Here is a 24,527-nt window from a genome sequence, read left to right on the forward strand (position 1 = left end):
GGAGTTCAATGTACCATTCTATTTTGCATATGTTTGAAAGGTCAAACAGAATGAAAGTGGCATACAATTCCACTAGGGCATACTTATTCTAAGATGAATATAATCAATCACCATCTACCAAACCACTTCAAAATCCTACTGAGTAATCAGTACAGCATATTCACTGCAAACTATTAATCAAGTAGATACTGAACACACGTCTGGTTTTTACAGGTGCCTCACTCCTTAATGCAATGGGGGGGGATGCACTGTCACAACCAACTTGCTCTGCTATAAACTCATATGCTGTTTGTCACATATATTGTATAAAGACTTGCCAAATCCCATTTTAAACCTCTTATAATGTGTAGAATTGTTACCTTGATGATTCTTCCAGTCCTTACCAAGTTAGCTGAACAAATCAGGAGTATTATTGTAGCACAGGGGTTAAGTGGTCTCTTCCATTAGAAACTCTATCCCTTAGGAATGACATTTGGCAACAGATAATAGAAAAAGCAACTTACTATGGTTTATTCTAAAGGGATATTTTTTTTCTTGCAGAAAAAGTTCAGAGGAAGACAGTTGCTGGCATTGGTTTAACACCTTAAGAATGTCAGAGTAGGGAGTTGCCTGGTTGCGCAGTGGTTAAAAATCTGCCTGCCAATGCAGGGGACGCGGGTTCAATCCCTGGTCTGGAAAGATCCCACGTGCCACGGAGCAACTAAGCCCGTGTGCTCAACTACTGAGCCTGCACTTTAGAGCTCGCGAGCCACAACTACTGAGCCTGTGTGCCACAACTACTGAAGCCCATGCGCCTAGAGCCCATACTCCGAAAGAAGAGTATCCCCTGCCCGCTGCAACTAGAGAAAGCCAGCGTGCAGCAACAAAGACCCAACGCAGCCAAACATAAATAAATTAAAAAAGAAAAAATGTCAGGGTCTAGGTCTCTAATGGACTTTTCCTCATTGTAAAAACAGCTGCTACAGCTCCAGTTATCCCATCTGTGTTCCAGGGAAGAAGGTGGGAGGGATAAAGAATAAAAGACCCCAAGTCAGATGAGTCTGTTCCTTTTTATCTGAAAATAGTAGCTTTTCCAGAATCCCTCTAAGAGATTTCCATTTATATATCATTAATCAGAACTAGGTCAAAGGGTTCCTGATAAGCACAGTGGGAAAATAAAGCTTTTAAAAGCTTACACATTTCTAGCCCCCCCCAAACTAGGTTCTCTTGGTAAGAGCAGAGAATAGATATTGGGTTGGTGACTAACCATGTATGCTTACCAAACCCATTTAAACAGCGGTCTCCAATATTTCAGATGTTTTATTTTCTGGCTCATGGTTGACCTCAATCCATCTTTAAATAAAGGAGGGATAGACAGACAGGTAGATGTATGTATACATGTATGCCACAAATATGCATCAGGAATTTGTGACCAAACTCATTAGGATCCTATTTGTACCTTTATTGTGAGGTTTTGGGGTTTCAAAAGTGCCAATTAACCTCATCTCTGGGTTTTGAATGAAATTGATAAGACAGGTGGGGTCAGATTACCTGCTTTATTAGTGGTAAAGCTAGATTAAAGAACATAACTTAGGTTGGAAGATAAAATGATTCTTCCCCCAAGGCACACTTTAGTACAAGTTTATGGGAGTAACTGGATACACAGAGCACTCTTAGTCTGTGGAACACACACAGAGGAGGAAGCCAGAGTGGAGGACCTCCATACCTGCCTTTTACAGGATGCCCCTGGGGAATGTCAACAAAATAGACTCCCTTGGGGATGAGGTAAACAAAATGACCAAGCCTCTTCCACCCTCAACATTTTACGGACTCTGTTCTATTTTATGTGCTCAGGCAGGAATATGGAGAGAGGAAGAGACATGTCACCCCTATATGAGAGATAATTTTTAGGTTTTCATTTTCCTGGATATTCCCTGAGAGCTGTCATTTTATGAGAACATTTAGTAAAGGTTGGAAGCCTATTATAAAAGTATGATTAGGAAACTCAAGTACATTATTTCTTACTGAAAGATAATCCACAATAAATCTGAAGTAAGTAATAGTCCAAAAAAGTCTTGGTTTAAATAAACATGCTTCTTATCGAAGTACAACATGTTCTTAGCAGAATATTTGGTTTTTCTAAGTTGGGTGCCAACAAAAACATATACACATGGACTATCAATGTCACACCAAAAAAGTGTAAATATACACAGAAGACACACTCTGACAGGGAAGACTGCAGTTCAGTGAGTGGGAGAAAAACTAGATTAGAGGTGAAGGTGACTAGTTGTAAGGAGTAAATACGAAAGAGGGAAGGAGATGATTAAGACGGATGTAAAGCACTGCTCTTGTGATGGTTAATTTTACGTGTCAACTTGATTGGGTTACAGTGCCCAAATATTTGGTTTAACATTTGGGTGTGTCTGGGTGTGTCTGTGAAGATGTTTCTGGATGAGATTAGCATCTGAGTTGGTAGACTGAGTAAAGCACATTGCCCTGCCCAGTTTGGGTGGGCATCATCCAATCTGTTGAGGGCCTGAACAGAAAAAAGCAGAGGAAGACAGTTTGCTCTGTGTGCCAGACTGATTGATCTGGACACTGGTCTTCTGCCCTCAGACTGGAACTTACACCATCAGCTCCCCCAGTTCTCAGGACTTGGACTTACACCATTGATTCTCAGGTCTTCAGGCTGAGACTGGAACTTTCTTGGGTCTCCAGCGTGCAGAGGGCTGACTGCCTCTGGTCTTCTGAGGCTTTATAATTGTGTGAGCCAATTCATTATAATAATTCTCTTTGTATATGTAAATATCTTTTAGTGGTCCTGTTTCTTTAGAGAACACTGACTAATACAGTTCCCCAAGAAAGTTTATTGGTTTCCTTTCACTTACCAGTACATTAAGATGCATATTAGCCAAATCCCTTAGATGATGTACACTATTTCCAGCAAGGAGAAACAAAAAGCAATTCTCAAAAGCTTTATATATGCACAGTTAAGGGGAAATACCCAATAAAAACAAATGCCAGGGGCTTCCCTGGTGGTGCAGTGGTTGAGAGTCCGCCTGCCGATGCAGGGGACACGGGTTCGTGCCCCGGTCCGGGAAGATCCCACATGCCACGGAGCGGCTGGGCCCATGAGCCATGGCCGCTGAGCCTACGCGTCCGGAGCCTGTGCTCCTCAACCGGAGAGGCCACAACAGTGAGAGGCCCGCGTACCGCAAAACAAACAAACAAACAAAAAAAACAAATGCCAGGCCCCAGGCTCAAATCTTAAAACTGCAGAATGGAACACAGATTCAGACTGCATAAGCTGTAGGTCAGTCTGTGATTTAGAGGCTCTTAACTGGGCAAAAGGTAGCAGCTGAGTGAACATTAACCTGTCCATGGATCAAAACACAAAGAAAACTGACGCTCCAGTCTTGGAAATTCTTGTCACTTACCTTTCCATATTTTATTTTGGCTTCTAGAATGAAATTATTCCTTGTTGTGGAAATGCTGACTTTTTCAGATGCATCAAATCAACTGGAGAGGTTCCTGAGAGTGAAAGGCTCAGAGATACCTCTGTCCTCAAATGGCCAGTTCTGCCACCATGAAGGCAGGGGAGTTCCCTGGTGGCCTAGTGGTTAGGATTCCAGGCTTTCACTGCCATGGCCTGGGTTTAGTACCTCGTCCGGGAACTGAGAGCCCGCAAGTTGTGAGGTGAGGTGAGGCCAAAAAAATAAAATAAAATAAAAAATTAAATTAAATTAAAAAGAAAAAAAAAAGACAGGACGATCTGGGTCTAAGCTGCCTGGCAATTCCCATTGTCCAGGACCTACTTCTCCTCTGCAGCCAGTAGACAAAGGCAATTATTATGAGATCATGGCAGTGATTTTAGCATCAGAGCTGATTGGGAGGTTATGTTTTCGGAAGCAAATAGCTTGTTGGAATGCTGTTCCAGTCATCAAGCTATTAAGATGGCTTCTCACCTCCTCTCCCAGGGACAGGCTGATCTAGTGTGGTGTGTTCTTACTAGTAGTCCTAGGGGAAACATAGGTAAAAATCTAATTGATGGGACTTCCCTGGTGGCACAGTGGATAGGACTCCACACTCCCAGTGCAGGGGGCCCAGGTTCCATCACTTGTCAGGGAACTGAATCCCACATGCATGCCGCAACTGGGAGTTCACATGCCACAACTAAGGAGCCCATGTGCCGCAACTAAGGAGGCTGCCTGCCACAACTAAGACCCCACGCAACCAAATATATAAATTAAAAAAAAAATCTAATTGACAATTCACTTTCCTGAGCCTCACTTTATACAGGTGGAAATGCCGTCTCGGTTATCGTGATTTTAATATGTCAGTTTTAAATGTAGCAATACTCTTGGAGAAAAAAAATTGCCATTCAAACTCAGAATGTACAGTGTTTACTTTGGCACAACATGGATATCGCATCTCCTATCATTATGGCAACACAGGACATGAGTAACAACATCCAAATGTTGGATAATAATTAACTGTTGGTAAAGATGTGGAAATTGGAACCCTTATACCTTTTATACGTTGTTGGTGGGAATGCCAAACGGTATAGTCACTTTGGAAAACAGTCTAGCAGTTCCTCAAGGTGTTAAACATAGTTACCACATGATCCAGTAGTTCCATTCCTAGGTATGTACACAAGAGAATTAAAAACATATGTTTATCGAAACTTGTACAGAAATGTTCATAGCAGTATTACTCACAATAGCCCAAAATGGAAATAACCCAAATGTCCATCAACCAATAAATGGATAAATAGAAAGTGGTATATCCATACCATGGGATATTATTCAGCAATAAAATGATCGAGGTACTGACACATGCTACAACTTGGATGGACCTTGAAAACACTGTGTCAAGTCAGTCAGTTTCAAAGGATCACACATTATGATTCCATTTATATGAAATATCTAGACAAGGCAAATTTATAGACAGAAAGTAGATTAGTGGTTGGCTAGGGTTATAGGGGAACAGGGGCAGACTGGAGGTTGATGCCTAAGGGGGATGGGATATCTTTTTTGCAGTAATGAAACCTAAAATTGATTGTGGTGATGGATGCAGAACTCTGTAAATATACTAACAGCCACTGAACTGAACACTTTAAATGGGTAAATTGTATGATATGTAAATTACATCTCAATAAAGCTGGGTTATTTTAATCCAAATGTCAGTAAAAATTCAAGCATATTAGAAGACTTAAAAATGAAATTTCAGAAAAAATAAGGTTTAAAATCTGTAGAAAGTTACAATAAAGTTACTTAGAATTAGCTATTCTAGTATATTAACTTGAACTATAAAATATCTTCCAACAGTGTCATAGATATAATTCTCTATACCAAGTCAACTAATTCAGTTATCTATTACAAGTTATCTCAAGGTATTCACTAGAAAGAAGTACTATTTAAAGGTCTACATCCTATGGGTCTTTATTGTCATTCTCTCATGTATCCTCAGTGTCTATTCTCAAATAGCCAGTTTCCCCACATTCTTCAGGGATGTGGCTTTCAATATTTAACAAAAAAATAACCATATTCAAAACAATTTCCAAATACTATATAGGAAAACTCTGTTGTCATTCTGTGCTTCAACAGACATGTTAACATAGACCTTGGTACACTTACAACTTTACTAAAGTGAAAGGTATGACCATAGGCTTCTCTGTTGCTGAAACAGGCAGCAAGAGGTAGCAAGGTGTGTAAACTGTAGAGGCATTACGAGGATGAGAATATAGGTGGTCCCTGGACAGCTGACCTCGAGGAAATTTGGTCCAGAAGTCAAGAACTGAGAGCTGGTGAGAAAGATCTTGTGAACCACTTAGAGTTATTGGTTTCCATTCCCATCACTCTAACTCCCAGGACCTGCATCAACAAACTCCCAAATCTACCTCCAATTCTGCAGCTTCATCCTGTCAGGACCATATCAAAAGAGGCCTAATTTACCAATCCAGATATAAACAATGAGGTGGTTATACTTCAAGCCAGAACAGAGAGAAAAGAGCTGAAGAGAGTAGGGAGATGTTCAGGGTGTGTAACACCAGTGTAAAAGGGCAGTTTGTCAAAATTTCAGAAATGTTGTGAGCTGTTTAACAGCATGGCAATGGTTAAATTTCCAAGGTAGGAAGTCAGCAAATGCCACAAATTGTTAAACATTTACCAATACATCACAGGCTGACAGTGGATGGGCATCTGAAATTTTCTTAACAAGCTTTAACTTTTATCACTCAAACATAATTATAGCAAATGTCCACCTCTTGTGCCCAAAATCATCAATGTCATTTTCAGAGACAGTGTAGCTGAATAACATTTATTTTTCTTTAGCCAAATTTTCAAGCAGTTAAAAAAATTATATAATATTTTATATTAAAAAATGCACAGAAATAGTAACCTGAACGATATGAAATCAATGTTTTTGTAGGTCAAGACAATCAAACATCAGCAATTTCATATGGTTCAACCTAAGTATACCCATCTGCCAGCTTGAGAAACAGAACATCACCCAGTTAAAATTCATGCATCCCCATCTGCTATCACACTCCCCTCCTTCTTTCCATCCCTCAGAAGTGACTGCTCTCCTGAATTTATCATTCTTACACACATCTCTAAACTTTAGCCACGTCAGCATCCCTAAATACAGTTTACATCTTCCTTATTTACATAGCATTTACATAGAATAACATGTATTCTGCTACTTAAATTATTTGCTCAATATTGTCTGGCTCATCCATGTTGACACATGCAGCTCTAGTTCATTTTCAGTGATGTAGTTTACTATATACGTAAACAATTTACTCTTTTCCTGTTGGACATTTAGTTAGGATTTACTTATTTATTTTTTACTATTATAAAAATATTGCCTATAGCTGCTTTGAGCAGAGTTGAATAGTTGAGACAGAGACCATATGGCCCATAAAGCCTACAACATTTACTACCTGGTCCTCTACAGAAAAAGTTTGGTGACTCCAGGTTTATCCTTTAGGTGATTTAACCATTCCTCTAATTTTGGACATACAGGGTTGTTTTCCTTTTTAATTAAGAAATATAATGAGCATTCTGTCAATGTTTTTCCCTTGGACTCTCAAATGGAATCCTGCATCAAAGTACAGAAAAAAATTTAAGACTTCTGACATATCTTAACCTGCTTAAAGTTTTTCAATTTAGATTCCTATTAACCTACTCCAAATGGTCTTCTACCTTCATAGCAATAAGCACTATTAAAAAATTACTTGAGGGCTTCCCTGGTGGCACAGTGGTTGAGAGTCTGCCTGCCTATGCAGGGGACACGGGTTCGTGCCCTGGTCCGGGAAGATCTCACATGCCGCGGAGCGGCTGGGCCCGTGAGCCATGGCCGCTGAGCCTGCGCGTCCAGAGCCTGTGCTCCGCAACGGGAGAGGCCACAAAAGTGAGAGGTCCGCGTACCGCAAAAAAAAAAAAACAAAAACAAAATTACTTGATAAACCAAAAATGAAATCTGGCTGAAAACTGCATGAGTATCAAGATAATTTCCTTTGGTTTTAATATTTTACAATGTTTGGTATCTAGGAAGGTTAAGTTCTCCCACACCTTTCTAATTCCTTTCTAGAAAGATAATGAATCTCCTACAGCCTATTCCTTCTTCAGGATGAACATTGGAACCAATTTACCAGTTAAAAACACAGGGTTCTTAGAGACTTGCATCTAAATTCTAGCTCTGCTGCTTACTAACTGGGACTTTAGGCAGTTATATAACCTCTCTGGGCACAAGTTTTCTTTCTGCTACAGAGCTGTTCGGAGGGTTAAAAGAAATAACATGTAGGGGACTTCCCTGGTGGTCCAGTGGTAAAGAATCCACCTTCCAATGCAGGGGACGTGGGTTCAATCCCTGGGTTCCCACATACCACAGGGCAGCTAAGCCTGTGCACTGCAACTACTGAGCTCGCACAGCTTCAACTAGAGAGCTTGCATGCCACAAACTACAGAGCCCACGTGCCCTGGAGCCTGCGCGCCACAACCAGAGAAAACCCGCATGCCACAACTAGAGAGAAGTCCGAGCACCGCAACAAAGAGCCCACGCGCCGCAACAAAAGATCCCGCATGCCTCAATGAAAATCCCATGTACTGCAACTAAGACCCGATGCAGCCAAATAATTAAAAAATAAATAAAATTTTTTAAAAGGTAAATTATTAAAAAAAAAGAAATAACATGTAAAGGGCTTATTAGCACAGAACCTGGCAGAGTTAGTACCCAAATATTTGTCAAATGGGAGGAACAGTTATTGTCCATTAAAAAAATCCTTTTGGCAATTTCATTAAATCTATAAATTAATCAGAAAAACTGGGCACAGAATAAGCATTAAGTACATATTAGTTGACATACTGCCAGTAAAGAAGTTACTTAAAAATTCACCAAGATAATTGCACTAAACCTATAAATTGGAGAGAATTTCTATCTTTACACTGGTCAGTCTTCCCACACTGGAATATGGTACTATTTTTTATTTTATGGCTCAGGAATTTTTAAAAAGCTAGAACTGATTTTTGCCACTGTTCCAGAAGCACTCAAAGAGGAGAAAATTACAAAGTTCTAGGAAACATGGAAAATCTTTACTCTCCTTGCAGATTCACAATGCATATTATCATTTAAAGACAAAGCAGAGTATGGCTCTACTTGAGAGGCATATGAATCACCATAATTTCTGTAGTTCACCAAATCTAAGACATCAATTTTTGGATGCACTTGTTATTGTATGTACTACTAACAAAGAAAAAAGCTTGATGATTTAAGTTTGATACCAAATCTAAATTTATACCATTTAAGATGCATCTCAATTTCAGAGATATTAAAATATATTTTAAAAATCCATCTTAGAATAGGTGAAATTGTTAGAATTCAAATAGTGGGATAAGATATCCCTCACTATAGTAACAAAATACACAAAATACTTCAGAATAATCTTACCAAAATATGTTAAGTATGGTCAATCATCATTAATCATTCTGTACTGGGGAAGTCATTTCCTTGCTAAAATTTATTTGTAACTCCAAAATCAGTACTATTGGTGCTTCCATGGTCATGCATGGACCATGCATGCTTTAGAGCAGCAAAAAAATGTTACCTGATGTGCCACCTGGTTGTTCTAGGCTGAGGCTGAATAAAGCGACAGTGCCTTTTGTTTCAGGTCTCATACGGTAGACAAACATCCTTCATGGTCAATTTAGTGCCACAGTTTTTTGGTACTTTTGTGCTTTTGGGTGGTGAGTTTGTTGTTTAAAATGGCCCCCAAGCATAGTGCTATCTAGTATCCATAAAGCAAGAAGGCTGTGATGTGGCATTTGGAAAAAATACATGTCTTAGAAAAACTCTGTTCAGGCATACATTACAGTGCTGTTGATTGTGAATTCAATGTAAATGAAACAATAGGTACTAAATAAGGTGTTTTTAAACAGAAAACACACATAAAATGAGGTTATGCATTGATGAGCTGATGAAAATGCCATGACCAGAGACTCATACACAGAGAACCTGTGTTCCTCCTAGGAGCAATGGTTCACTATTCACTAATTCAGGGTTCACAGCAACTTTATAGAACCTAACTATCATCAATAACAAGAATCTACTGCATTTGACATCTAGTGCTTTTGCTATTATTCTTTTGTAAACTGAATCTCATATTATATACTGACCTTACTCAAAATATAGGAAATACACAGAACTTTAAAACTGGTTCAGACAAATGGAATACTACCATGTTCCTGCAGAGAAAACAGTAATACTGCAAAATTTCTCTTCCTTCTCAAAAGTATACCTCTTATTTTGTGGATTCACAAGAATTTTCACATTAAATAAAGACCAATATCAGATATATTCTTTTGTTGTTTTAATTGGAATGTCTCTAGAAATGTCTGCTGTTGGTTTAAGATAGAAGATTCTTCCTTAACATGATGAGGAAAGTCCATTTTAGGTTTTCAGGAATGAGTGTTGTGTTATTAAATGTTATTCTGATATCTATTATAGAAGATTGTGTGTATTTTGACTGCTGAACATAATACATTTCAAAATACTAAGCCATCCTTGCTTAACCAACCTACTTATAGTAGATTAAAACATGTTGTGAAATACAATTTCTCTATTATTTCACTTACAGTTTTCTGTTTAAACTCACAATAAATTTCTTTAAACAAATTTCACAAATAAAATCTTAAGCTTTAAAAGATATCAGACTGGGAATTCCCTGGCGGCCCAGTGGTTAGGACTTCGTGCTTTCACTGCTGAGGGCCTGGGTTCGATCCCAGGGTTGGGGAACTAAGATCCCACAAGCTGAGTGGCACAGCCAGAAACAAAAACAAAAACAACCCAAAAAACATAAAAACAGAAGGCATTACTACTGCTTCTTATAAAAACACACACCTGGTGAAGCCTCCCCTGCAAAACCAGAGGGAACAAGACAATAAGGAAAGTTCTGCTGTCCAACTGGCCAGCTTCACTGCAAACCCAATTACTTCAAACAGGAAGAGACGTGGCCCTACATCTGGACATGAAGGCGATGCCTACTTTGCTATCCAGCAAGAAGAAAACATCTCTTTTCCCAAGGGCAGCCCAGCCAATCAGAAACTGTAGTCACCCAAGCAATGAGAAGCCTCTTCCTGCAAAGGACTCTGCTTATTATTGCCCCTCCCAAGGTCCCCACCCACACGCAAAGCAAGCTCCCCTTCCTGGTTCTCTGGATTTGCCTATGGCCTGTCATAGTTTGTATATGCCAAATTGCAATTCTTCTGGCTATTCTCAAATAAATTCACTTTTGCTGATAAAATGACTGCCTATTATTAAAGCTGACAAACTCAATCTAGTACCCGCTAGGGTTTAGCCTTACATTTAAACAGTGTTACTAGACTGGTTTCACACTACAAACTTCTAGACGTTAAAATTCACAAAGTAAGACACAGTCAGGGGACTCCCCTGGCGGTCCAGTGGTTAGGACTCTGAGCCCCCACTGCAGAGGGCACAGGTTCCACCCGTTGTCTGAGAACTAAGACCCCGAGGCACGCTTAAAAATCCTTTGTTATTGGCATTCGACTTAAAATCAACATGAGCCTCCACTGCTTTTAAAACAGACAAGATAATACAAAGTATTCCTTATCAGAGTATTCACAATTTGCAATTACGTATCAATGTATATCTAACTCTGTTTCCCTTTTAGCCTATAAGCTCCAGGAGGGCAGGAGTCAACTTACATTTGTTTACTCACTACTTGTGCTTTTCTGTTTGTCCCCTTCAAATCTCTCCACCTTGATGCATCACTGTGTTCCCTTGCCTTCTGCTTGCATTCAATTAATAGGAGCACCAACAAAGGATGGAAAAGAATGAGATACACATATACACATACCACACACAAATGCTCTTGCCATCTCAATTACACTAACTTCCCTACAAGGCCTAAACTTCCTTTTTTGAAAACAGTCTTTGCAGAACATTCCCTTCTCATTAAACAAACAAACCCCCATACATGATTAAATGAAAACACAGATCTAGTTCAATCCTCAGTTAGGTTAGCTTCCTTAGTATATAAACAATAGTAAGCTTTGTAAGAAACTATATACTGAGAAGTATTTTTCTCTAAATCTAACCAATTAAAACAATTTTTAAAAAATCCTTATTAATGATCAGAAAGAATCCAGTTTTTGGCAAAGAAGTAGGTCTTCTTCCTTTTGTTCTTAAAGGACTACTTGTAAAAAGTATTTGGTTAAGAATCCGCCTGCCAATGCAGGTGGCACAGGTTTGAGCCCTGGTCCAGGAAGATCCCACATGCCGCGGAGCAACTAAGCCCGTGCGCCACAACTACTGAGCCTGCGCTCTGGAGCCCGCGAGCCACAACTACTGAAGCCCACGCACCCTAGAGCCTGTGCTCTGCAACAAGAGGAGCCACTGCAACGATAAGTCCATGCACCACATGAAGAGTAGCCCCCACTCGCCACAACTAGAGAAAGCCTGTGTGCAGCAACGAAGACCCAATGCAGCCAAAAATAAAATTAACCCCCCCCCCAAAAAAACTATATTCTATTAAGAACCTATTAAAAAAGTAAAACAGGGACTTCCCTGGTGGTCCAGTGGTTAAGATGCCTCAATTCAAATGCAGGGGGCATGGGTTTAATCCCTAGTGAGGGAACTAGGATCCCACCTGCCCTGCAGTGTGGCCCAAAAGAAGTAAAATAAAACCAAAAAACCATTAACAATGACAACAAAAGCAATGACTTCTTAATTTAGAAGATGATCATCACCTTTTACTAAGAACCTAAGTCTCCATGGAATAAAACTCAGGAAAGGAGAATCAATTTTAGACCTAATTCCATAGGTCTTTAGTTTCTGAGGTACCAAAAAGAACTTATTTCACCTGTAGGAAGGTTCCACAGAATGGAGTCAAGGTAAAACAATAAAACGCATAGTGGGAGGGAGGGACACGCAAGAGGGAAGAGATATTGGAACGTATGTATATGTATAACTGATACACTTTGTTATAAAGCAGAAACTAACACACCATTGTAAAGCAATTATATTCCAATAAAGATGTTAAAAAAAAACAAAACGCATAGTCAGTGCATGTGAAATAAAAAGGTGTATATTCTACAAATATTCATAAAAGAAATATTTTAGTTCAAAAAATTAAAAGCCTGATCTAAGATTGGAATTATTCTGAGATTGCCTAGTAGTAACGCTTAGCTCTTATTGTGTTTGTATCATGAATATATATATGAACTATTAAAACTTAATATGATATAGTCAATAGACAACTCTGTCCTACATTTATGTTTATTAAAAACTGCCACAAACAAACAAAGCCTGTACAAAAAGCACCCGGGGCATCGATCACTTTAAAATCATAATCTTGAGAGACACAATTTGCTTAGGCACCATCTTCTAACTTAGCCACGTAGTCTTCCTCTGCCACGTCTTCCTCTTCGTCTGTTATAAACAAACAAAACCTGTACAAAAAATATCCCATAGTACCTATCACTTTGAAACAGTAATCTTGAGAGACAATATCGCTTAGGACCCCCTCTTCCTCTGCCCTGGCCATGTCCTCTTCCTCTTCCTTGCCTGCCATAAACAACAAAACCTGTACAGAAAATATCCCATAATACCTACTACTTTGAAATAGTAGTCTTGAGAGATATTATCGCCTAGGACCCCCTCTTCCTCTTCCTCGGCCACGTCCTCTTCCTCTTCCTCGGCCTCGGCCTCTTCCTGCAACTGAGGGAAGAGAGAAACAAAGTAAAGGAAATTCTCTTCTGTGCTGATGTTACCTGGCCACCACAAACAGCACCTATAGTAAAGAAAAGTTTAATTCAGCTTCTCTCAAATGTAACCTCAGTCACCCTTTCCCGACAGTTTATCATACAGAACCAAGAATTGATGGCCTACTAATACCTAAATATTTGTTTCATTTGACTTTATTTACTGAGAAATTCATCAAGTTTTAAAATATTTTTTCTTTGTATCGTGCCTCAAATTCACCACAAAATAAAATACAAATGATTTGAACCTCACACAAGATGAAAAAGATATAATACTAACGGAACAGAACACAAACACTATGCACCAGATGTTTCTGTTACTGTATAGAATCCAAGTTAGTTAATTCATGCCAAGAAAACTTAAAATATATTACATCAAGTAACAACTTCATGACTTTTCAGAATCTTAAGTCATCTGATCCAATCATAACCTAGTACTTTAATCCAGTAACAATATCCTTGTTACCTGGTCATCCTAGCTGTGAACTTTTCATTTTCAGACATCTATGAATATTTTAAAAATCTTGACATTTCTACCAATTGTTCCTAGTCTTACCATTCAAAGCAACAGAGTAAGTCTAGCACTTCTCTTAAAACAAGGCAGATTAACCACACTTATCTCCAATTCCCTCTGAAGTACTATTCATGATAGAAAAGGAATAAAAATGGCAAATATCCATAAGGGGGAAAAAACAAATGCTGAAAAAACACAGTGGTTGAAAGATTTCAACAATTTTTTAAGTCAGAAAATAGACTGAAACCTACAAATGTTTAGTAAAGGAAGAATAACTTCTAAAAGACCTAGGACCTTGGAAGCCAGGGGTGAGATGATGAGGCAGGGGGCTGAAAACATGGGGGGGGGGGGAAGTTGACAATCCTTATGCAGAGCAGTAGATTGGCTAGTCCTCTTCCCCACCTTGCAAAGCTAATGATTATTTCCCTGACAGGTAGGTAGGAGAGAAAAGATAAAATTAACCCAAAGACCTTGAAGCAGAAAGGCTTCGGATTTGAAAACACCTGCAAAGTGGATGGCAGCAAAAGTCACAGAGCTGGAGGGAAGGAACAGGGGGATCAAGTCAGTGTTTTTCAAGCTATGTGTTACAACCTGAATTTTTTTTTTTTTTTAAACTGAAAGAGAATACTATAGGAAGCTTAAGGGCATCTGCATGTATTAAGACTAAATTCTTCCTGAAGCTTTTGTTTCATTTATATGTATGAATGGGTCATGATGCAAAGTACAATATATTTCTTAGTGTGAGTGGAAGGAAAAGCCTCAAAATCATTGTTTAGTATTAGCCCCTTTCTCCTGCCCTTCTCCTATAATGCTGGCTGCCAGACATATATCTCCCACAGTAGGTGACTAGAATCTTTTTCTGAGAAAACCAGCTCCAGAAAAGACTTCCAGATCCTGAAATTTTAGGTCTCCTCAGTGGGGAAGCCAACTTACTTTGAACCCACCCTCTAAGGAGTCCAGCCTCCATTCCCAGAAGTTCTCTTTTCAGAGTCCTTCTTAAACAGATGGCCAAAATGCAAGATACTATAGTAAAACCTTCAACATAAAGACCAAACTAAGAGATCAAATAAAAAGAGAAACCAGAGAAAACAACACCAAGTACAGAATAAAAGACAAAGAGAGAGGAAAAATAAAAGAAAAGACTCAGAAGGAATCAGTCAGAAGATCCAATTATTAAGAATTCCTGGAAGAAAGAACAGAACAAGCAAAACAGAAGAAATTTATCATTACACAAGTAAATTTCTTAGCTCTAAATGGCAAGAATATCCATACTGAAAGGGTCCACCAAGTACCCAGAACAACAGTGGACAAAATGCTAAGTCATTAAAAAATTTCAGAATATCAGGAATAATGAGTCAATCTCTGGGCTTCGCTAGTGGCGCAGTGGTTAAGAACCCACCTGCCAATGCAGGAAACACGGGTTCGATCCCTGGTCCAAGAAGATCCCACAGCCCTCGGAGCAACTAAGCCTGTGCGCCACAACTACTGAGCCTGTGCTCTAGAGCCCGTGAGCCACAACTACTGAGCCCGCATGCTACAACTACTGAAGGCTGCACGCCTAGAGGCCGTGCTCCACAACAAGAGAAAACACTGCAATGAGAAGCCCGCACACCACAATGAAGAGTAGCTCCCGCTCACAGCAACTAGAGAAAGCCCGCACGCAGCAACAAATACCCAGTGCAGCCAAAAATAAATAAATAAATATAAATAAATAAATTTATTTAAAAAAATAAGACTCAATCTCCGAATTTTCCAAAGTGTGCAGGGATTAGGGGACCAGGCCATGCACAAAGGGACAGGAAGTAAGAACATCAGTCTTTTGAATAGCAATACCAGGAACTGTAAGAAACACTATATGTACTCATGGCAAGTAGAGGCAATTAAAACAAACCAACCAACCCGTGTTGTTTGCAAATATAAACATATTTTGAATAGCAGATTAGGGCATAAATACGCCAGACACAAAAATGTTTATAATCCTTCAAACTTACCAGCTTCCCTTTTCTTAGACTTCACCTTTGGTTCAACATCCACGAGAAGTGTATCCAGAGGTAAGCTGTCTGGCAGAATAAAATATCGAATGTTATTTCCTCGAATACTCAGTGTTTCCAGCTGTACAGGTTCTCTGTTCTTCAGGGTCATTTTCACAGCTTTAAGATGTGTATTCATGCTGACATCTACACCTGGAGGGAAAAAAAGGACAGTTATTAGCATAATAAGGAAGGCAACCAATTAATCTATCAAGCCACTGTTAGTACAATGTTATAGAAGAGTATTATCTGTTCTACAACTGGTAATTATGTCTGTATAAATCAGAAATCTTTCCTTCACTAGATTTTTCCTTAGCTTGTTGTTTACTAATCTTCTGTACTCTTCTTTCCCAAAATTAATAGACTTTTGATACATTCCATCTTGTTGGGGAACTTGATACAACGAGGGAGAGGGGGAAAAAAACCAAAAGATTTATGATCTCTTTCTATGTTCCAGGAACTGCATGCTAAGGCATTTCAGTTTAATCCTCAATGTCCTTATGGTAGATAGTATGATTATCCCTATTGTGAGGACTAAAATATATATTCAGGATATAAGAAACTTGAAACAGTGGTTGTCACTGGGGGAGGGAATTGGATTTTTACTCGATTTTGCTCCCCCAATTTACTAAATTTTCCTCCTGGGACATCATTTATTAAGTGCCTACTGTATGTGAGGCAAACCTTACATTATATTACTTTTGTGAGTGTCTTCCATCACTAGATTTTGAATTCCTAAAAAGCAGGAAGAGGGCTTCCCTGGTGGCGCAGTGGTTCAGAGTCTGCCTGCCAATGCAGGGGACACAGGTTCGTGCCCCGGTCCGGGAAGATCCCACATGCCGTGGAGCAGCTAGGCCCGTGAGCCACGGCCGCTAAGCCTGTGTGTCTGGAGCCCGTGCTCCGCAATGGGAGAGGCCACAACAGTGAGAGGCCCGCGTACGGCAAAAAAAAAAAAGAACACTCTGCTTCCTCTACAACATGCAACACAGAGCTCAGAAAAGAGCAGACTAAATCACTGTTTAAAATCACGGAATTTTAACAGGACAGAAATTACATTTCCTCAGATATGATCAGACTGTATCAAAACCTTAAACTATACAGATTTCCTTTCATAGCAATTGGTGTTGCAAAGTTTTGGTGGACTCACAAATATTATCAGTTTAATACTATATATTTCTCTTGTTTACTCAGATGCTGGATCTACATGTTAAAAAATTATTTATAAATTTACAATTTAAATATTTCAGAGAGTAGAATGGTACCATATGCTAAGATAGCATTTTCTTTCATCAATTCTTTTAAAAATTTGCCCTTTTTGGGGGCAGCAGCTACTATTAGTGAAGAATCACAGTGGCTTTAAATATAAAACTACATATCATACATACAATATCATTAAAGAGTTAGACACCTAAGAAAAAAGACAAATATAATACTCTAATATGTTATGCTTAGATAAAATTATGGTTCCTCAACACCCCCTTCCCATTTCCCACATATTTTTTACCCAGGATAATCAGACATGGAAACTCCATCCTCTATCTTCAAGGACTTTACAATCTAACAGGGGACACAAAATTCTGATACAAGTAATATGTGTTTTGTAAGATGCAACATTCCAGGGGACACGTACAGGCAAAAGCAGAAAAGGCATAAAGCAGGAAAACAGTGGTCACACATAGGATAACCTGGGGAATCCAGTCTGGTCTTAGCATAAGAACTTAAGGTGAGGCTTAAATAAGAAGGTCAGTGAAATAATCCAGACAAAAGAAATGAGATTTGTACTATATAAAACATTCATTAACCAAAGAATTCTGGCCTGTAGGTGAAAGAGATAGGAAATAAAAAGTGTTATAAACGCAGTCCAACCTCCATACCTGTGATTGTTCCATGGACCTGTGTTCCATTCTTTAATTCAATGGTTACAGTTTCGTGACTCAATTTCATCAAAAATCTATAAAGACAATAGGAATAAAATGATAAATTTTCACTTTTAACACTTCAAAAACATGTTTATTATTATTATTAAGCCAAAGGGTGAAATTTCTAGATGCTGAAAACCTACTATGGATGCTATCTGCACCAATTCCTGTTAAAAGCTTGCATAACAATTTCAGCTTTCCCTGAATGATACCCTTAACATTTATGAAAGAGCACAGTAACAGAAATTGTCACTTGGACATTTCTGATTCTCTAAGCCATTATACAGCTTAACCTCTGATCCATGCATATAGATCCTGAAGTCACTGTAAGCCACAAAACTGAAATCAAGAACTTACATGGATGAAAGTGCTCAAAAAACACAAGCTTCCAATTATAAGATAGTAAGTATTGGAGATGTAATGTACAACATGATGGCTATAGTTAATACTGCTGTATGGTATATTTGAAAACTGCTAAGAGACTAGATCCTTAAAGTTCTCATGAGAAAAAAGCCATTTTTTTCTTTTCTTTTGTATACATATGAGATGATGGATGTTAACAAACTTACTGTGGTAATCATTTCACAGCTTATGTAAGTCATTATCCTGTACACCTTAAACTTACAGTGTTGTATGTCAATTATATCTCAATGAAACTGAAAAAAATGATACATTATAATTGGTATTAAAAGATTATACTCTTATTGTATGTGTATAAATAAGGTAAAAGTCTGCTTTTCTAACCCTCCTCCAGGCATGTGGGGATATTCTAGACCATTTTATATGCAAACATAAGCATTTACATAAAATTTACTTTTACAGAAACTGGGCCATACTATAATGGCTTCTGTAACTTTTAGTTCTCATTTAGCATTTAGAGACATTTATGCAAACCCCCACCAAATTCATTTATGCAAATCCTCACCAACACTAACTGTCACCAATCTTGTTTTGGTCAATTTGATAGGGGAAAAAAGGCAATTTGCTTTTCCCTATCACGTGTTGAATAATTCTTCATGAATACAGGAAATCTGTATTTCTTCTGTTATTTTCCTATTCACATTATTCACAACTCCAATTAGGTCGAATTCTTCTTTTATTTTCTATCAGTTTGCCACAGCAATTCAAGTTCATGGTTTTCTTTAGCCATACAATTTTTTTTCATTTTTATGTTGTTAAATTTATGAATCCTTCTTGGGTATGTAATTTGTTTAGAAAGATGATTCCCATCCCAAGATTATAAAAAGTCTCTTATTTTCTTCTACTGTTACATTTAGAGTTTTAATCCACCTAGAATTCATCTCTTTTCTGTGCAATGTGAGGTAGGAAGTGGCCTTTATGATTTTCCCAAGTTGGATAGCCAGGTGCTTCAATAACATTTACTGAATAGTCATCCATTCCCCACTTCATCTATTCTTCTGTTCTCCAACTTTTTATTATGAAATATTGCAGAGGAAGCTGAAGGGTTCACACACTATGAAAATGTTACCATTTGTGTGTGCCCCTCCCCCCCCCACTTACACTGTCACATTATCTGAAAGTAAACTGCAGTCACTTCAGCATGCATTTTCTCATGAGGACATTCTACCACATAACCATAACACCACAATCACATCTAGAAAAATGAGCAATAATCCTACAGTATGATCTAATATACAACTCATATGCAAAATTTCTGGTCTATAGTATGTACTTTGTATACCCGATCACACTAAATGTTAAGATTACCTACTTTCTCCCCAACTAGTCTATCCTTGAGGTTAAGAATCATGAACTTTATATCTAATCCTGGATTGTAACAGGCACTGAATAAGTTGGCTAAAATGTTTCAATGATTAAAGGGAAATCAGGCTTAAAATACAACTTTTGAAGTGGTATAGACAGCCATCAAAAAAGGGGAAATTACTTGGTCTTGCATAAGACAAGTCCCAAACTTGTTCTCATACAAAGAAAAAACTGTGTGTTGAATCCCTTCCCTTTCCATATTTGCTGTCAAGAAAAAAAGTCTCTCTTAATGAATTGGTAATGCTTTATTTCACCAGATAAGAATTCTTTAACTTAGCTCAAATTTAATATAACTATATTAGCCTAGAATTTTCACCGAATGGTTTCTTCCCATTATCAATTTAAAATTTGTTTTTACTTTAATTGTCCCATCCAGTAATAACTTCTACTTTTATAAAACTTCTTTCAAATCATTTTTAGAAACAGGCAGGATTCAAGTAAAAATAAAATACTTTATTAATCAAGCAGTCTACCATATGGAAATAAAAGGAAAACCAGAAAGTAAGAAAACCTCTGAAACAATCAAAATACATTTTATCAAGTCCAAGGATATTTCTTTGATAAATAGTATTTATCATTATATATTATATGGTAGTCACTGTGCTTGGTAATGATTAAAAATGAGTAAGACTAGGCCCCCAAGGAGCTCAAACTCTGTAAGGAAGAACAGACACATGAAAGATTTTTTTTTTAAGTAATTACATAAATTTAAATCACAACGGAGATATGCACAGGTTCTTACCATGAATATAATGTAGCATGGGTAGGAAGGAGTCAGATCTTAGTGGACTTCTAGTAAGTCTGAAAAGTTGGAAATATGCAGCAAAGAGAGACTAGAGCAAAGATATAGTAAGAAACAGCACAAGGTACACAGAAATTATAGGTATTACTGATAGAATACTAAGTCCAAGAAAATGAGTAGGGAAGAGGTTCCTTTCATGGAATGCCCAAGCTCTGTTAAAGAATTCCCCTAGGAGAACTACTGAAGGCTTTTCATCAATGGAGTGGAGTGCCACATCGGAAGACAAATTAGGTGGCTAGAGCAATAGATAGATTAAAGTAATCAAGACACAGGAACTACAAATAGGTCAATGAAACAGAACAGAGTCCAGAAGTTCACTATCCAGGCAGCAGTTTGGGTTTCACAGGTGTATACATTTTTCAAAATTGGGAAATGCACACTGAATTTCACTGTTATGAGATATTTACTTTAAGAAGTGAGATTAAAGAACACGGGTGGGAAGAAAAGGGAGGCTGAACAGCTTAGTGGTGTCGACTGGAGTGGCAAGGAAGGTGTACTGAGGGTAGGAGAAATAAACACAGTTATCCGAGCCAAGGAACCAAGCAAATTCAAATTATTTTCTGATGAATCCTTCACTACCTGAATTCTTTCTGCTTACTGTAACTTAAGATATTCAGATAATACTCAAATATTCAGATAAAATGGTATCATTCAGTATAGCACTGAAATGGTATCCGAACTCACACTATTAACTTCAAAAATCAAAGAGAACGGGATAGTGAAAGATACTTAGAGATATTCAGATAAGCACACATATGTCCATTACAGTAACTTAAGATATTCAGATAATACTGTAACTTAAAATATTCAGATAATACTCAGATATTCAGATAAAATGGTATCTCCTTCAGTATAGCACTGAAATGCTATCCAAACTCACACTATTAAATTCAAAAATCAAAGAGAATGGGATAGTGAAAGATACTTATATTAGGTAGGTAAATTTGCCAAAACCTAGCAACTTATCAGATTATCAGGATTATCAAGAGGAAGAAGTCAAAGACGACTCCCAGGTTTTTGGTTAGGGAGACAGTATAACAGTGTCACCAACTGAGATAAAGAAATAACAAAGTCAACCAAAACCGCAAACCAGTTAGACAAACACCCATTTTTCCTGGCGTAAAACACATTCTCCAGTTATTAGAAATTTTATTTCTATAGTGTAAGACACAGAATAGGATTCAGTACAGCCATTAAAATTTATAGGAAAATTCCGTCACAACACAGACTATCTTTAAATGAGACAAACTGATTCCAAAGAGTATGACATAAAACTTAACTACAGATTCAGGCTGGCAGGTATTGAGAAATTGAAAAAATAAACTTTAAATTCTGAGATGTTTCCCCCCAAAGTTATACTTCAAATAAAAATGGACAAAGTCTTCCAGTTATAAGATAAATAAGTATTAGGGATGTAATGTACAACATGATAAATATAATTAACACTGCTGTATGTTATATATGAAAGTTAAGAGAGTAAATCTTGAGTCCGCATCACAAGAAAAAAATTTTTGTCTATTTCTTTTATTTTGTACCTATATGAGACGATGGATGCTCACTAAACTTATTGTGTTAATCACTTCGTGATGGATGTAAATCAAATAATTATGCTGTATACCTTAAAGTTATACAGTGTCGTACGCCAATTACATCTCAATAAAACTGTAAGAAAAAAATGGACAAAAAGTTAACCTTAAATGCCCTCTCTACAAACTCCACCCTGAATATAACAATAAGGATTTTATATGATATTTCAAACATACTAGAAACTATCTACTTGTCTACCTTCACCACAAAACATAAAGCTCCAACAAGGCAGGGACTCTGTGTCGAAAAAAAAAATGCATACATTATGAGAGCACAGTGTAACAGGTGCCCAATAACACTGACAATCCTAGTTTGTGACTGCCGGCTGGGTTATTAGAAACCTCTGCTTCTATGCTGCAAGCTCTCAGCCTCAAGGAAAAACACCAAACCCCAATCTATTTGCAAGTAGTTTAGAATGAATTACTCCAATCAGTAAACAAGTTTTCAGTAGGCTCAGCTAACCGGCCAAATTTAAACACAGAAATGAACCATAAGAAATCTCGATTATCTGTGTAATCAATCAAAATATACAGAAAATAGATTCTGTCCCACGTTGGGAGACTTTTTTTTCCTAAAGCAAAGTCCTATTTTAAGGGGAAATGTCGGTTGAATAACGTTAAGTCTAGTAAGTAACAACAAGGGGGGGAAAAGAAGTGATAGGATAAACTTACGGAATCGAAAGTCCATCCCTGATTTGAAACATTTCGGAATTAGGTTTCATTATTTCCAGATAAACTCCTACAGCTTCTAAGTACTCTTTTAAGTGTGATGGTAGTTTCATCGCGAAAAACGCATTTAACTTAAACTACTTACGCAATAGTATTTTTATGTCTCCCACATTCTCAGGGAGCGTGGACCTAGTTATATTTGCCGGTTCCTGAGGCTGAGACGAGCCAGAAACGCAACCCAGACTAGAGCACAAGTTCTACTCAAAATGAAAGTCGGTAAGTCACCGGGAGTAGCTTGTAAGCCTGGCGCTGCACCTCTACGGCCTCGAAGACTCTGGGTGGGAAAACCTGGCCCGCCCTTTACCTCCACTTCTTGGAAAATACGGGGGATCCCCGCGCGACCCAGTCTGAAGCCCAGGTCCGAGCGGCCGCGGCGGCGCGGCCAAGATGGGACGGGAGCGGCGGGCGCCGGAGGCCGTTAGCAGGCCGCGCGCACACGCGGCTTTCGCGCCTCCAGCCTCTGGGGCAGCCCAGCCTCCCGCTCCCGGCCCACACCGTTCAGACTGTCCCCTCACAGTCCCTCACCCCGCCTGGTCACTTCCTCACCTCACGAGCTTCATCCTAGCGGCGCCGTCACCGTTTCGGTCGGATAGCGAACAAAACCCAACAACTGAGCGCCGACCGGCTACGAATATGAATGGCCGGAAACACTTACTCCCAGGGTTCCGACGTAAAGAGCGCGCGTACCGGTGCGGACGCACGGCGGAAACGCCGAGACCACCCTTGAGCTCTCCCTTCCGGCCGTGAGAAGCGCCACTGCGGCCCCTGGCGGCTGGAGGTGTGCCTTGCAACTGCTGAGGGGGTTTGCTTTAGGAGGAAACTTCCGGTAAGAGGGAAATTTGAGGAGATTAAATCCCATTAGCGGGCATGGCAGGGCTCCGTGTATTCAGCAGCACGAAATTTACTCAATGAAAGGAAGTTCTGGGAGAAGTCCAGAGGATTATGCTAACTCTGCTCCAACACCAGGAACCTCAACATTACTTAACGTGCCTGAAAAAAATCACACAATTTTTTTTTATGTCAACTTTTTTTTTTTTTTTTTTTTTTTTTGCGGTACTCGGGCCTCTCACTGTTGTGGCCTCTCCCGTTGCGGGGCAACAGGCTCCGGACGCGCAGGCTCAGCGGCCATAGCTCACGGGCGCAGCCGCTCCGCGGCATGTGGGATCTTCCTGGACCGGGGCACGAACCCGTGTGCCCTGCATCGGCAGGCGGACTCTCAACCACTGCGCCACCAGGGAAGCCCTATGTCAACTTTTTAAAAATTTAATTTTATTTATTTTTGGCTTTGTTGGGTCTCTGCTGCTGCGCGCGGGCTTTCTCTAGTTGTGGCGAGCGGGGGCTACTCTTCGTTGTGGTGCGCGGGCTTCTCATTGCGGTGGCTTCTCTTGTTGTGGAGCACGGGCTCTAGGCGCGCGGGCTTCAGTAGTTGTGGCACACAGGCTTAGTTGCTCCGCAGCATGTGGGACCTTCCCAGACCAGGGCTCGAACCCGTGTCCCCTGCATTGGCAGGCGGATTCTTAACCACTGCGCCTCCAGAGAAGTCCAGAAAAATCACACAATTTAACTGATTATTTTCACTTTAAATTCTGGTCACAAACCTCAGAAGGGTTCCCCACAGTGCCCAGAGATCCAGAGATCATGTTATGCTTCTCTAATGGATACTTTCTCCTTTAGCCTAGGTGATCTCCAAAACTACGGCTTTAATTTGTATCTCCAGCTTGGACTTCATCCCTGGTCATTAGAATTCTTGAATGTTGTGAGGCAATTCTCATCAAACATTAATGTGCATAGGACTCAACTGGAGGAAATATTAGAATGAAAATTCTGATTCCATTGGTATGGGGTCTGAAATTCTGCACTTCTAACAAGCTTTCAGTTGATGAAGATGCTCCTATTCCATGGA

General features: G+C 39.1%; 2 protein-coding genes and 1 long non-coding RNA gene across 6 annotated transcripts in view; 1 reads left to right on the forward strand and 2 right to left on the reverse strand.

The window, feature by feature from the left end:
• ESCO1 (establishment of sister chromatid cohesion N-acetyltransferase 1) overlaps positions 1–24,527 on the forward strand; it is a 1,212,023-nt gene that overhangs the window by 1,106,526 nt on the left and 80,970 nt on the right. The window lies entirely within an intron of this gene.
• Positions 12,761–23,323, reverse strand: SNRPD1 (small nuclear ribonucleoprotein D1 polypeptide). Of its 4 annotated transcripts, none has more exons than XM_033435361.2 (5): positions 23,171–23,323; positions 17,678–17,754; positions 15,765–15,956; positions 13,111–13,215; positions 12,761–12,927 (listed from the first exon to the last, which is right to left on the reverse strand). In XM_033435361.2, exons 1-4 carry the CDS (start codon positions 23,182–23,184, stop codon positions 13,139–13,141), a joined length of 360 nt encoding a protein of 119 aa, XP_033291252.1. In that variant the 5' UTR covers positions 23,185–23,323; the 3' UTR covers positions 12,761–12,927; positions 13,111–13,138. The 4 variants fall into 4 exon arrangements, with proteins under 4 accessions (XP_033291252.1, XP_033291251.1, XP_033291253.1 ...); XM_033435360.2 differs by having other exon boundaries at positions 12,761–12,947; XM_033435362.2 differs by having other exon boundaries at positions 13,107–13,215.
• Positions 17,780–23,164, reverse strand: LOC125961275 (uncharacterized). Its single transcript, XR_007471735.1, has 3 exons — positions 22,710–23,164; positions 21,928–21,971; positions 17,780–18,378 (listed from the first exon to the last, which is right to left on the reverse strand). It is a non-coding gene; the product is annotated as an uncharacterized LOC125961275 (long non-coding RNA).

The sequence above is a fragment of the Orcinus orca genome, chromosome 15 (assembly GCF_937001465.1).
Source record: "Orcinus orca chromosome 15, mOrcOrc1.1, whole genome shotgun sequence".
NCBI lineage: Eukaryota > Metazoa > Chordata > Mammalia > Artiodactyla > Delphinidae > Orcinus > Orcinus orca.

What these genes read in the sequence shown, in the direction of transcription:
- SNRPD1 (XM_033435361.2), bottom strand. An exon ending in GGTCCATGGAACAATCACAG is followed by an intron (nt 15,957 to 17,677) that starts GTATGGAGGTTG and finishes TTTTCCCTCCAG; the next exon opens with GTGTAGATGTCAGCATGAAT. An exon ending in GTCTAAGAAAAGGGAAGCTG is followed by an intron (nt 13,216 to 15,764) that starts GTAAGTTTGAAG and finishes CTCTTCCCTCAG; the next exon opens with TTGCAGGAAGAGGCCGAGGC.